This window comes from Nycticebus coucang, chromosome 15 (assembly GCF_027406575.1).
Source record: "Nycticebus coucang isolate mNycCou1 chromosome 15, mNycCou1.pri, whole genome shotgun sequence".
Classification (NCBI taxonomy): Eukaryota; Metazoa; Chordata; class Mammalia; order Primates; family Lorisidae; genus Nycticebus; species Nycticebus coucang.
The window spans coordinates 15,976,970-15,991,450 of NC_069794.1; the positions used below are offsets into that span (position 1 = coordinate 15,976,970).

At 33.3% G+C, this 14,481-nt stretch overlaps 1 protein-coding gene across 1 annotated transcript in view; it reads left to right on the plus strand.

Annotated features, from left to right (window-relative positions):
- The window catches only part of UGGT2 (UDP-glucose glycoprotein glucosyltransferase 2), a 236,260-nt gene that overhangs the window by 43,699 nt on the left and 178,080 nt on the right, over nt 1-14,481 (plus strand). The window contains exon 5 of the mRNA XM_053563306.1: nt 6,275-6,449. Within this exon, the coding sequence (XP_053419281.1) occupies nt 6,275-6,449 (175 nt within the window). The remainder of the gene's footprint in view (nt 1-6,274; nt 6,450-14,481) is intronic.

Consider the following 14,481-nt stretch of genomic DNA (forward strand, 5'->3'; position numbering starts at 1 on the left):
TCTTTGGTCAAATATACATTCAAAAGCACAGCTGTTTGGCCCTAGCATGATCTCAAGTATCCATGAAAATGTGGCAGCTACCCTTATCATGGCAAACTAAATGCCCCTTTCTAGTACCTGAAGTACAGTCACTGACTCAGTGGGTCCCTCAGTTCACAATGGTTCCCTAAATGCCTGGGATAGGTTACTAACATGTTCAAGCTAAATTAAAAGCTGGTGGTATCTCTTTAGGCTGCTTCTACTTACCATTCAGCCAAGCACAAACTTTGTAAATCCAAAAGCTGTGAAATAGTCACTCTACCTCTGGACGGAACTCAAGGCTTTCATCTTCTTCCTTTGATGAAACTTGCTACATTTATAGTGACTCTTGAGCTGTTGCCAGTCCCTATCTGTCTGGTCTGCTACTTGGGAAACTGACAGATGAAAAGTACCTCACTTTGGGGCTTATACGCTACGAACATAAATCGTAGCTGCCCATCTGAAAGTCTGGTTTACTACTGTAGATGCACCTATTCCCTGATGAGTCTGATGGAGACAAGCTGATTATCAAGAGTGTAGCACCCCAGTTACTTCCATTGCTATCTGTATCCATCATTGCATAGGAAATGGAAGAGCATCACCATTATAGACTGGTAGCACAATAAAAAACTAAATGTTTCTGATATAAAAACTACCATAGAAATACCTGGCATCTCTGTTGCCTAGTGAATGAGACCACATTGAGGCCGTACCCACTTCTGGAAAATTGACTATGTTAGACCTTTGTCTTCTCTCTCAGTGTCACCCTTGGTACTTTGTTGCTATCGATAGGTTTTTTAGGATACATTTACTATTTAAGTCAAGTCAGCTAACTCTTGCCACACCACTGTGGTCCATGAAACTAAACTGTTACTATTTCTGGATTTCCAGATCATCTACCGTGTGATAGTTAATACACGTTATTTCACTAAAGCCACCAACACTAGGTCAGTAGTCAAAAGTATTCAGTGGGCAGTCCATGTTGTCTGCCATCCACAAGTATCTGGTTTTGTGAGCACCGGAATAGTCTTCCTAAAAATAAATTTTGAAAGATTTTACTCTATCTGTCTCAACTCCTCCTGGACCCTGTACCTTAGAAGGGTAATTAAATCTCAAAAGTGACCATCCTCAGAAAGATTTCATCTCTTGGCCATCTCCTATGAAATGATCAGGAAGAAAGAAGTAGGAAGTTATGTAGACCTATTTTGAAAATTCGGGATTCCACATTGACCATTGTTGGGCATTTTGATGGATCTTTCTTCCCCCACAACAGCCAACTCAGATCAACCTGGTTGTTATTTTGGTATAGCCTTCATATGGTAGCTAGCTAAAAGGGGGCTTGTGAAATTCAAACTTTAATTTTGGTCCAGTTTCCCTGCATTGTATTGCTGGAAAGACAGATCCTAGATCATTGAAGTAACCATTGCTCACCAAATCCTCTTACAGTGGCTAAGAGGGGAGACATAATGAATGGATCTTACCAAGTTTTGAACACATTAACTGCCACGTGAGCTGTATTTAACTCATGCTAGTTTTGAGGCTAGGGCCTCAAGAAGCTCTGAAAGCTGCTCATGAAGCAGTGAAAGTTCTGCTTGTTGTTTTTGCTGTAAATCTGCACATCTCTCCCATCTCTTGTCACCCTGCACTGGCTGGCCTGCTCAAGTATGCCACATGTGTTGGACTGTGTTCTCCGGTTACCATAACTTCCCATTGTGCATTTCACATTGATTGTTTGCCTGGTGGGTCTTTGAGCAAAATCAGTAAGATAGTATGCACACCTACTCCCTGTACACAATTCCTATGAGGTACATCTTGCTTCAGCTCAAACCCATGCAAATATACTAACGCTCCTGCTGCCTGCTATGCTACAAGTAGTTCTTTGTTTCTGACTCAGGAGTCTTCTCTGTCTTCCAGAGCCCATGAAACAGTAAAAAGCTAACTTGCTAGCTTGTAAGTAGGGTAAAATAATTCTGCAGGCTGACAGATATCCCCTCTCTCTCTGTCTCTATATATCTAGCATTAGGTTAGTCCCTTTTTTCCTTTTATGAACCTTAGGCATGTATCCTTGGTTTATGATACCTTACCTGTATAGGTCAATAGTGTTTTTTCTTATTTGAGTACATAATGTATTTCCACATGTATTTTTAGTAATGTAAGTATTTTAATTTTTTTCTTTCTCTGTAGGTATGTTTCTCATTCCTAAATTTTCTTCAGTTTTTTTTCAGATTAGATTTATATCTTTTTTAAAAAAGAGAATTTAGTGATTTATTCTGATTTTTTGGTTCTAATTTATTACTTTTACATTAATTATATTTTCTTTTTATATTTTCTTCTGAATTTTTTCTTTTTTTTTTAATAATAACATGTTCTGATCATCAAAGTTGCCTTTCTTTACTATATACTATTTTAATTGCCCTATTTTTCTATGATGCTTATTTCTTAATAGTAGTTTTTTGTTGGAAAGGGAGGGATAGGAAAAAATAATACTCATTTATGATGGTGATGATTGCTGTCACTTTCTCTCAGATTTGTAACTTACATTTTAGAAACATGTCTGTGAAGTTTGGGGGCGGATCCAGACCATGACTCTTTGAATCATGAAATAGGAAGTAAGAGAGAGATGAAGAATCATTCTACCTTTCTTTTTGTCTAGCATGTTGCTCTGTTTTAAGTGAAAGGTAGACTATCAGTTACAGTTCTAAGTTGAATGACATTGATTTTGCTCCAAATTTAAATGAATAATTTTCAGCTTCATAAAGAATTTTTGTCTTTCTATGCATATTTGTAAATATTTTTGGAGATGCCATAAAATTTGTGTCAGGGACTGACCATTCTCCAAATGCCACTTCACTTTAGCATGACCCTCTTTATTGTGTTGTACAACTTTAGTTCAAAATGAAAAAGTATGTTTTCCAAATCCTAGATGGTCATCATAAAGGAATTTAAATATTATAGAAAAATGCAAACTAGGAAGGGAAACTGACTCTCAATTCTGTTAATATTTTAGTATATTCTTTCTTTCTTTTTTAATGCATATATTCATATATAAATAGATTCTTTTTTTAACCAACATTGGTTTATACTGGAATAAATGGTAGAAAAAATGTCTTAGAATCTTCCCTCACTAAATTATGTATCACTACATGTAAATAAGTTAAAATATGGGCATGCCTTGTGATTGTGGAGCAAGATCCATATATATTGTTGTTCATTGTAGTTCTACCCGACCCATAGTAGATACTTAAAAATATTGTTGAATAAATGATACGATAATGAGACAAGCAAGTATATTTAATTATCTCACTCATGGTGGATATATAGGTAGTCTGGTTATCTTCTTTTATAAACAGTATCTAGTTGTACTTTCCTGTGAGTACATCTTTGTGCAGTTATCCTAAATATTTTCTTAGATAAATTTCTAGAACTAGAATCACTAATTAGTACATGTATACATTTAAAATTAGTGCTGAAAAAAAAAATTAGTACTGTACTGTGAAGCTAGTGAATGATGCCCCGTGAATATATCAATGTACACAGCTATGATTTAATAAAAAAATAAATAAATAAAATAAAATTAGTACTGTACTTCAAAATTGTTCTTCAAAAAGCTAAAGTTTTATACGCCATTGCTAAAAGTTTAACCAATGCTAATTTGTATTATACCATTTACTTCTGTAAACTTAGTTCAGTAAATGAAAATTGTTATTTTTAAAATGTAATCTACTGAATTATTAAAGATTGTTTTTCCTCTTATGTAGTCATCTTTTTTCAGTGTAATTTTTCTGCCTATGATATATCCAAGCAGTTTTTTAATCATAAAAGCAAAGTTTGAAAGATATATGTCTATGGATATGAGGAAGGAAGCTTCTGTTACAGATCCATGAACAAATGGTAGAGAGCTCTTGCCCTTGTCTCTGGAAAATCTATTACATTTCTTGTTATTTTTCCTTTTATATTTAATGTCAGGATTTATCTACTAGCATTGTTTCATTAGCAGCCTTTCCAATTTTCAGTGATAGTAAATTCTTTAAGGAAAGACTCTCAGGCTAATATTAAAATGTATGATACTCTGTATATTAAAGATAGCCCTCTAATATTTAATAAAATTAGTATTCAATGGTAATTCAGCTGATAAATCCATGGCATTTGAGTTCTAAGATTTCAGTTAAAATTTATGAGGATGATTTTAAAAGTTTCATCCAATTTAAGAATCTTTTTCACTTCTCTTTTTTCAAATGTGAAGTATGATTTTTCTTTTTTAGCATTTCTTAATAGCATCCTATGAAGAATGGCAACATTTATTTCTGTTGTCTTGCACATTCGTCTCTTTCATCTGTTGCAGAAGAAATTAATAGTGAAGTGAAATCATATTTAGGGTTATTAAAATTCTATTTGTTTTGTGCTTCAAATATCCAGACACTGACAGTAATATTTTTAAAACTATATTTTGTGTTAAATATCAATAATTAAATAAAAGTAGATGAATATATAAAGTTTTTATATTTTAATAAAAAGTTAAATAAAAAGCAAAAGCATGTACATACTGTTAAGAGCCATACTGTAAACTACTGTAAGGTAAGATGCTTGGATAATACAATTTTACAAATTAGAAATAAGCACAGTACTCTGTGTTAATAGCAATGTCACAAATAGTGGATGTTTGTGAAGATAGTGGAAATCTTTGAGATTCTTCTGTTAGCAGTTTTATTACTTGGCTGATTTTAAAGTATGTCAGTAATATTAAGCCATTCTTCATATAAGAATGTATTTCCATTATCAAGCCTTAGCCTATAATATTAAACAAAACAGAAATTTAAGTTTCTCTTTTAGAACATATAATCTGCACATGTACAAATTATCAGCCATATCAGAAAACTGAATATATAATTACCTTAATTACCATAGTTTATTGTAGAAAGTATGTCTCTAAAAAACTATGATGACTATTAAAGGAATGTTTCTATATAGCATGGTACAACACAGTGGTTGTCATCAGAAGTTTTTATTTAGCTCAGATAAGCAATGGAATATTATTTTTGAATTTATTTCTTAATCAAAGCAGTCAATTTCCATTTTAATTTTCGATTTTGAGAATTTTAATTCTTACTATACATAGGTTAATATTTTAGCAACTGTGGAGGAATTAGAAAATAATAGAGTATCTTTTTTTCCCTACAAAATGATTTTCTTTGTGTAGAAATCACTATAATAAACATAATATATGGTATAAACATGCTGTGTTTGCATATGTTAGGTAAAGTCCAAGTTGTAGTTGAGCCCTTCACCAGGAGATAGTGCCATATACTCTGTGCCCATTAGGCGATGACACACCAAACCCCCTCCAATTGCCCCATCCCCCTCCTCCCTGGAATGCTATGAAATTTGGTAAAGTGATGAGTTAGTAAATCAGTGGATCTCAACCTTCCTAACTGCCTTTAATACAGTTCCTCATATTGTAGTGACCCCCAACCATAAAATTATTTTTGTTGCTACTTCATAACTGTAATTTTGCTACTGTTATGAATTGTAATGTAAATATCTGATATGCAGGATGTATTTTCATTGTTACAAAGGGGTCACAACCCACAGGTTGAGAATCACTGTAATAAATCAAAGAGAATTCTCTACAGAGCTAGTGTATGAAACCTGAGGGAGTCAGTAGAAAGTGACAAACTTCAGTATGTTTAAGAACTTGTATTAATTTTGAATTTCTTTCTTTGAATTCCTCCCTCCCTTCCTGGTAAATAAGATGATGTCGGTTAAATTCTGTTTATGATAGGACTAAACCATAGGACTTCTGGTTTCTTTGATTATACTGGAGGATTGTAACCTCCAGTATACCTGCATTACCTAAGTTGTATACCTTGCATCATGTAGTGCTTTTGCTTTTTCTTTTAATATTTGGAGCTTTTTTTCAGGAAATAAGAGCTATAATAAAATTATATCTTTCTAATTAAGATATAACTTTTATTTCAGTAAAATTATGTAGCCATTCTATGTTCTTATTTAAAGATAATGAACCTTTTTGGAAAATATTTTTAATATTCAATTTTAGGTTAACCAAATTCTTTTGTTCCTTTTCTGTCATATAGTAAAAGTTATATGCACAAATTCACCACAGGAAATTAAGTTTTTTTTCTGTGATTTTATATATTGTGAATTGCTTGATAAGTAGAAATTATAAAGTGTCATGATATATTTTGGATATGCTATTGACTTTCAATTCTTTTAATACTTTGTTTTGTTTTTATTTTAGGCCCAGACCTTATCTGTTTAAAGGAGATCATAAATTTCCTACAAACAAAGAGAATGTACCAGTGATTATTCTCTATGCAGAAATGGGTACCAGAGCATTTAGTGCATTTCACAAAGTATTGTCCAAAAAAGCACAAAATGGGGAAATTTTGTATGTTTTTCGCCATTATATTCAGGTACATGCTTGGTTTTTTACCAAGATTATTTTGCCTATAGAAAAAAAAATTATGGCAATTTCTTACTAGATTTACATAATAGTTATTTAAGATCTTTCTTAACATAACAAATGTGAATTTTATGTGAAAAAATATATTGAGATTTTGTCTGTTCTGAGGATATTATGTTTATAATTATTTCATTCCTTATGACTATGATTGCCAACCCTTTGTCTGTGGCCTATTGGGACCTGGGAGAAATGCTGTGGCAATGGCCAACAGGCTTATGAAAGTTGTATTCTAACTAAAATACAGTAGCAGACGGCTGGATACAGTAGCTAACACCTGGAACTCCCAGCACTTTTGGAGGCCAAGGCTTATTATGCCCTAGTCAGAAGAGAGTTTTGCTGTTCTAAATCTTAACTATTATTTGTCAGTGTCAGTTTTTGGATTGTAGTCATTCCACTAGGTATGCACTGATGTCTTATTATGGTTTGAATTTGCATTCCCTAATGACTAATGAAGTTGAGTAACTTCTGGGGAGTTATTTTGCCATCTGTATATTTTTGGTGAACTGTCTATTTCTTAGTTGAGTTTTAAGAATTCTTTGTATGTTCTGGATACAAGTCATTTGTTAGATATGTGATTTGCAAACATATTCTACCAGTCCGTGGATCATCTTATCCTCTTAACATTGCTTTTTTTTTTTGCAGAGCAAAAGTTTTTAATTTTGGTGAAGTCAGTTTCATCAACTTTTTTGTTTTATGGATTATATGTTTGGTGTTTTATCTAAAAATGTCACCATTCTCAAGATCATGCAGATTTTCTTCTAGAATTTTATAAGGTTATGTTTTACTTTTAGGTTTATGATCCATTTGAGTTAATTTTTGTGTAACTTGTGAGTTGTCTGTTGAGGTTTCTTTCTGCATATGAATGTCCAATTGTTTTAACAGCATTTGTTTAAAACACTATCTTCCTTTAAATTTCGTTTATCTCCTTGTAAAATATAATTGACTCTATTTGTGTGGATCTATTTTGGACTCTCCTTTTCTATGCTGTTGATCTGTATGTCTATCCTTACCATCAGTACCACACTGTTTAATTACTGTAGTTTTATAAGCCTTGAGATAGAGTCACATGAGTCCTCCAACTTATTCTTTTGCAGAATTGTGTTTATTAATTTACAGTTCCTTCGCGTCTTCATATGAAGTTTAAAATCAGATCATCTGTATCTATAAAATATCCAGGCATTTTGATTGAGATTATATTGAATGTGTACATTGTATTTGTGAGAATTAACATCTTAACATTGAGTTTTTCATTGATGAAAATGGTATCTCTCTATTTATATATCCTTTATTTTGTTAGTGTTTTTCTTTTCTTTTCTTTTTTATTTTTTTAAGAGAGTCTTATTTTTTCACCCTCAGTAGAGTGCTGTGGCATCACAGCTGACAGCAACCTCCAGCTCTTGGGCTTAGGTGATTCTCTTGCCTCAGCCTCCCGAGTAGCTGGGACTACAGGCGCTGCCACAACGCCTGGCTACTTTTTGTTGCAGCTTGGCCAGGGCCGGTGCCCTTCTCATTGAGCCACAGTTTTTCAGTGTTTTTGCCATTTATTTTTCTAACATTGTAATGATTAGGACTTCTAATCAGAGTTGAATGGGAGTGGTGAGAAAAGATGTCATTGCCTGTTTCCTGATCTTGGAGGAAAATATTTGGTCTTTGACTATTAAATATTACATTAGATGCTGAGTTTTTTATTTTTTTGTTAAGGTGAGCTTTATTAAGGAAATTCTCCTCTAAGTTTGTTGAGAATTTTTATTATCAATGTATGCCGAATGTTGTATATACCTTTTCTGCATTTCTTGAGATAATCAGAAAATTTTTCTTGTTCAGTCTATTAATATGGTATTAATAAATCACATTGATACTCAAATGTCGAGATAGCCTTGGTTTTATTAGATGAACTTCATTTACTTTTGATGTATTATGCTTTTCATATGTTGCTGGATTGATTTGCTTGTATTTTCTTCAGGGTTTTTACATCCATGATTCTGAGAGATAGTAAGTTCTAGTTTTATTTTCTTGTACATGGTTGTCTGGTATTGGTGTTGGGTTATTATAGGCCTTATAGAATGAGTTGGGAAGTGTTCTTCCCTTTGTTTCCTGGAAGAAATTCACTGTGGTCTTGTATTTTATTTTTATGTTAATGTCATATATTTCTAATATTCATTATTTTTTTTCTTTGCCTAGCTTAGGGTTAGTTTCCTCATGTAAATCAAGTTTCTTCTGGTGGTTCTTAACATTACTGAGTTTAAGTCTGTATTCTTTTCTTTCTTTTTTTTTTTTTTTTTTTTTTTTTTTTTGAGACAGTCTCACTATGTTGCCCTGGGTAGAGTGCTGTGGCTTCACAGCTCACAGCAACCTCAAACTCTTGGGCTTAAGTGATTCTCTTGCCTCGGCCTCCTAAGTAGCTGGGACTATAGGCTCCCACCACAACACCCAGCTATTTTTTTGTTGTAGTTGTCATTGTTGTTTTGGCAGGCCAGGGCTGGGTTGGAACTGCCAGCCCAGGTGTATGTGGCCGGCACCTGTAGCTGCGGCACCTCAGCTACAGGCGCTGAGCCTTAAATCTGTATTTTTTTAACCTGTTTTCTTTCTTTTTTAAAATTTATTTTTTATTTTTAATTAAAAATTTTTCAGTATTCTCTTTATTCTTTGTTTTATTATATATAATCCCTCTAAAAACTGGTTTAGTTGTATTCTGTACATTTTTTATATATTGTATTTTGATGTCTATTTGAATCAAAATACTTAAAAATTTCTCTTGAGACTTTCTTTTGGGTTATTTCTTTCTGTGGGTTATTTCTGATGTTTTAAAATTGGTATATAATATATGTACATATTTTTAGGGTACATGTAATAACCTGATATATTCATATAATGTGTACTGATCAAATCAGAGTAATTGTGATATCATCACATTAAATATTTCTGCCAGGACTATTCAGATTATTCTCTTGTAGCTATTTTAAATGCACAGTACATTATTGTTAACTGTAGTCACCCTGTAGATCTATCAAACACTAGGTCTTATTTCTTTTATCTAATTGTATATTTGTAACCATTAATTAATCAACCTGTCTTCACCCCCCCCACACACCCACCCACCATTACCCTTCCAGCCATTGGTAACCATTAATCCACCAATCTACTTTCTATCTTCATGAGATGCACTTTTTTGGCTTCCATATATGAATGAGATCATATGATATTTGTAGGTTTTTTCTTGGCTTAACACAATGACCTCCAGTTTCATCCCTGTTGCAGCAAATGGCAGGATTTCATTGCTTTTTATGGCTTGTTAGTATTCCATAGTGAATATATACCACATTGTTCATTTATCCATTGATGGCACTTAAGTTGATTCCATATTTTGGCTGCTATGAATAGGGCTTCAGTCAACATGGAAGTGTAAATATATCTTCAATATGTTGATTTTTTTCCTTTTGTATATATACATACTAGTGGAATTGGTGGATCATATATAGTTCTATTTTTAGTTTTTTGAGGAGCCTCCATACAGTTCTCTATAGTGGCTATACTAATTATGTTCCCACCAACCATATCAAAGTGTTCTTTCTTTACACCCTTATCAGCAACTGTTGTTCCCTGTCTTTGGGATAAAAGCCATTTTAACTGGAGTGAGATGAGTGGTTTTGATTTGCATTTCTCTGAAGATTAGTAATGTTGAGCATGTTTTCCTGTAACTGTTGGCCATTTATGTGTCTTCTTTTGAGAAATGTTTATACCTTTTCCCCATTTTACAACTTGATTAGGAGGTCTTTTTGATTTTTGCTATTGAGTTTCTTATATACTCAGATTATTATCCCTTTGCTAGATGGATAGTTTGCAAATATTTTCTCCCATTCTGTAGTTTGTTCTTCACTTTGTTAATTGTTTCCTTTGCTGTAAAGAAGCTTTTTATTCCATTTGTCTATTTTTGCTTTTGTTGTCTGTGCTTTTGAGGTCTTACACAAAATTCTTTGCCAAGATTAATTTTCTGGAGTGTTTCCTCAACTAGTTTTCTTCTAGTAGTTTCATAGTTTTAGGTCTTAGATTGAAGTCTTTCATCCATTTTTATCTAATTTTTTGTGTATGGATAGGGATCAGGATCTAGTTTCATTCTTTTGCACATGGTTATCCAGTTTCTTAGCAACATTTATTGAAGAGACCGTCTTTTCTCCATTTTATGTTCATGGCATGTTTGTCAAAAATGAGGAGCCTTTAAATATAGAGATTTATGTCTGGGTTCTTTGACTTGTTCCTTTGGTCTTTGTGTCTTCTTATTCCAGTACCCTGCTGATTTGGATAGATGGCTTTGTAGTAAATTTTGAAGTCAAGTAGCTCAGTATTTCTTCGGCTATTCGGGAGTTTTTGTGATTCTATATACATTTTAGGATTGCCTTTTGTATTTTTTTGAAGAATGTCATTGCTATTTGGATAGTGATTACATTTAATCCGTAAATTGCTTTGGGTAGTTTGGGCATTTTAATAATAATTCTTCTAATCCTTGAATATGTACTATCTTTCCATTTTTTGTATTCTCTTCAATTTCTTTCATCAGCATTTTATAGTTTCGTTGTATAGATTTTTCACTTTAATGAGATTAATTTTAGACTCTTCTATATTTTATATTCTTTCTAACTATTTTATATTCTTTGTAACTATTGTAAATGGATTGCTTTCTTGATTTTGAAATTGTTTGCTGTTGGCGTACAGGTCAAACAATTAAGTTGGCAGACTCATCTTAGAAAAAGTGCCTTTGAAGAATGGACTAGGCTCTGTTATCAGGGGATAGCTTTCCAAGGGAAGTACTTTCAAGGTGATTGTAGTGATGCTCAGCAATGAGATAGATAGCGCTTTTTTTATGCAGCACTTTTTCCTAGAACGAGTTCATGAACTTAATTGTCAAACCTCATATATAAATGCTACTGATTTTTTTATGTTGATTTTTGTATCTTGCAATTTCACTGAATTTTTTATCAGCTCTACCAGGTTTTTGGTGACATTTAAAGATCAGATCATGTCATCTACCCAAGACTAATCTGACTTCCTTCCAATTTCTTTCTCTTGCCTCCTGGCTCTGCCTAAGACTTTCCAGTATTAGGTTGAATGAAAGTAAAAGTGGGCATCCTTGTCCTGTTTCAGATCTTAGAGGAAATACTTTCAGTTTTTCCCTGTTCAGTATTGTATTTGCTGTGGGTTTGTCATACATGGCACTTACTATTTTGAGGCCTGTGCCCAGTTTGTTGTGAGTTTTTATCATTAAAATATTTTGAATTTTATCAAATACTTTTTTAGCATCTCTTGAAATGGTTATATGGTTTTTTGTTCTTGTGATACATTAATGTGATGTATCACATTTATTGATTTGTATATAATAAACCATCTTTCATTTGGATGAAACCCACCGAAGTGGGTTTCACATAAGAGGCATGATCTTATGTGTTGTCGAATTTAATTTGCTAATATTTTGCGAAGGATTTTTACCTCTGTGTTCACTGGTGATACAGGCTTATAGTTTTCTTTTCTGGTTATGTCCTTATCTTTTGGGGGTGTCAGGGTAATGCAGGCCTTATAGAACGAGTTTGGAAATGTTCTCTCCTCTTCAGGTTGCAGAATAGAGTTTCCAGATCTGAGGATGGTGGCCCTGCCTCCCCCTTTGACTCTAGCTATCCTTGGGGATTTTTCTCTCTTCAGGTACAAGTGATGCTTCCCATGGGCTCAGGGACAGGTATCCTGGTGTAGGAGTCCACCTTGATCTCAGTTTTTCCCATGTATAAAGTGTAACTCCTGAGCAAGTTTTTCCACAGATTTGATGTTAGGCAGGAGTGTTGCAGATAATGGAAGTCCATTGCTGTTACCATGTGCTCTGAATTTTTTTACTTCTCCCGGCCCTGGGTACTGTCTTATTCTCATATTTGAGTATGGGGATGTTGCTGCTGATAATCTCAGTGCTATAAATTTGGTTCTGGTCTGTTTTTCCTTGGGAGTAAGTTAAGCTGGCTTCCTCCCATCCTGCCTTTTAGAACCTATAAAGTGACCTTGTAGGTTATTTATTTTACACACATATATATTTTTTTATTAAATCATAAACACATAGATGTTTCTATGTGTTTTCTATCTTGTTCTATGTGATATCAGCACAACAGTATGTATACATTAATGCATTATGGGGTAAATTGTGCTGATATCACATAGAATTAGGGACGCTTACATCACACTGGTTAATATATGCCTCATCTCGTTTAATTATTGTTTTAAGACATTTATACTCCATACTAATAGATCCGACGTGTACCCTTGCATTATGCACCATAGGTTTGATCCCACCATTCACCCTCCTCCCCCCTTCATTTTGGGCCATAGTTGTGATCTATTCTTCATATGAAAGTGTGATTGTAAATTGGTTTCATCATAGTACTGAGTACACTGGATATTTTTTCTTCCGTTCTTGAGATACTTTACTAAGTAGGATATGTTCCAGCTCCATCCATGTAAACATAAAAGAGGTAAAGTCTCCATCTTTTTTAAGGCTGCATAATATTCCATGGCATACATATACCACAAATTATTAATCCACTCATGGGTTGATGGGCACTTGGGCTTCTTCCATGAGTTGGCTATTATGAACTGAGCTGCATTGATCACTCTGGTACAAATATCTTTGTTATAAAGTGATTTTTGGTCTTTTGGCTATACACCTAGTAGAGGAATTGCAGGATAAACTGCAGGTCTACTTTTAGATCCCTGAGTATTCTCCCATGGGTTATTTAAAAGTTAATTTCCATATATTTGGTGATCTTCCAGATTTTTTGTTGTTTGTTCTAATTTTTTTATGGTCAAAGATCATACTTTATATGGTTTTAAAAAAAATTGTTGTGTTTTATGGCTCAAAATGCTTTAGTTTTTGAATATTCCATGTGCACTTGAAAGAATTGAGTATTCTGTTTTTGTTGGGTGGAATGTTTTCTAAATATTAATTAGGTCATGTTGGCCTATAGATTATATTATTGATTTTCTGCCATCATGATCTATTAATTGCTGTGACAAAAATGTTGAAATCACAAACTATGAGAATAGATTTACCTCTTTTTCCTTTAAGATCTTTCAGTTTTATCTCATATTTTGAAGTTCTGTTATTAATGATTACACCTTAACATTTTATGTCTAATTATGGAATGGAGCCCTTTATCATTATGTAATTTGCCTTCTTATCCCTGACAATATTTTTTGTTTATTTTCTCTGAAATTAATGTATCTATTCCTACTTTCTTTTTTTAATTTTTTATTTTTTATTAAATCATAGCTGTGTACATTAATGTGATCATGGGGCACCATACACTGGTTTTATAGACCATTTGACGTATTTTCATCACACTGATTAACATAGCCTTCCTGGCATTTTATTCCTACTTTCTTATTGTTATTGTTTGTATCGTATGTCTTTGTTTATCCTTCCCTTTACTTTTCACCTGTCTTTTTATGTCAGGTGGGTTTTTTTTGACACAGAGTCCCACTATGTTGCCCTGGGTAGAGTGCCATGGCATCACAACTCACAACAACCTCGAATATTTTTCCCTGCTCTCTGCCACCCCACTTCTATTCTTTAGATTTTCTCCTTCTATGATTCAGATTATGTCTACATTAAAACATCTGATCTTGCCTTATGGCTCCTGAGTGTTTTATTTGGTTTGTTTTTGTTTTTCTTTCTCTACTATTTTTTCTCTTGAATTCAGTTTGGATAATTTCTTTTGACTTGCCTTTTAGTTCACTGATTTTTTTTTTTTATTTTACTGGTTTGCTCATGAGATTTACTTACGAGCCTATGGAAGGTGTTTGTTTTTTTGTTTTTTTTTTTTAATTACTTTTGCTGTGCTTTTTAAAGCACAGTGCTTTAGAGCATTGCCATTTGGCTGTCTTAGAGTTGCCATATATGTGCTAAATTTAGTTTGCTGACCAAGCATGTTTCATTAGAGCCTTATACATGT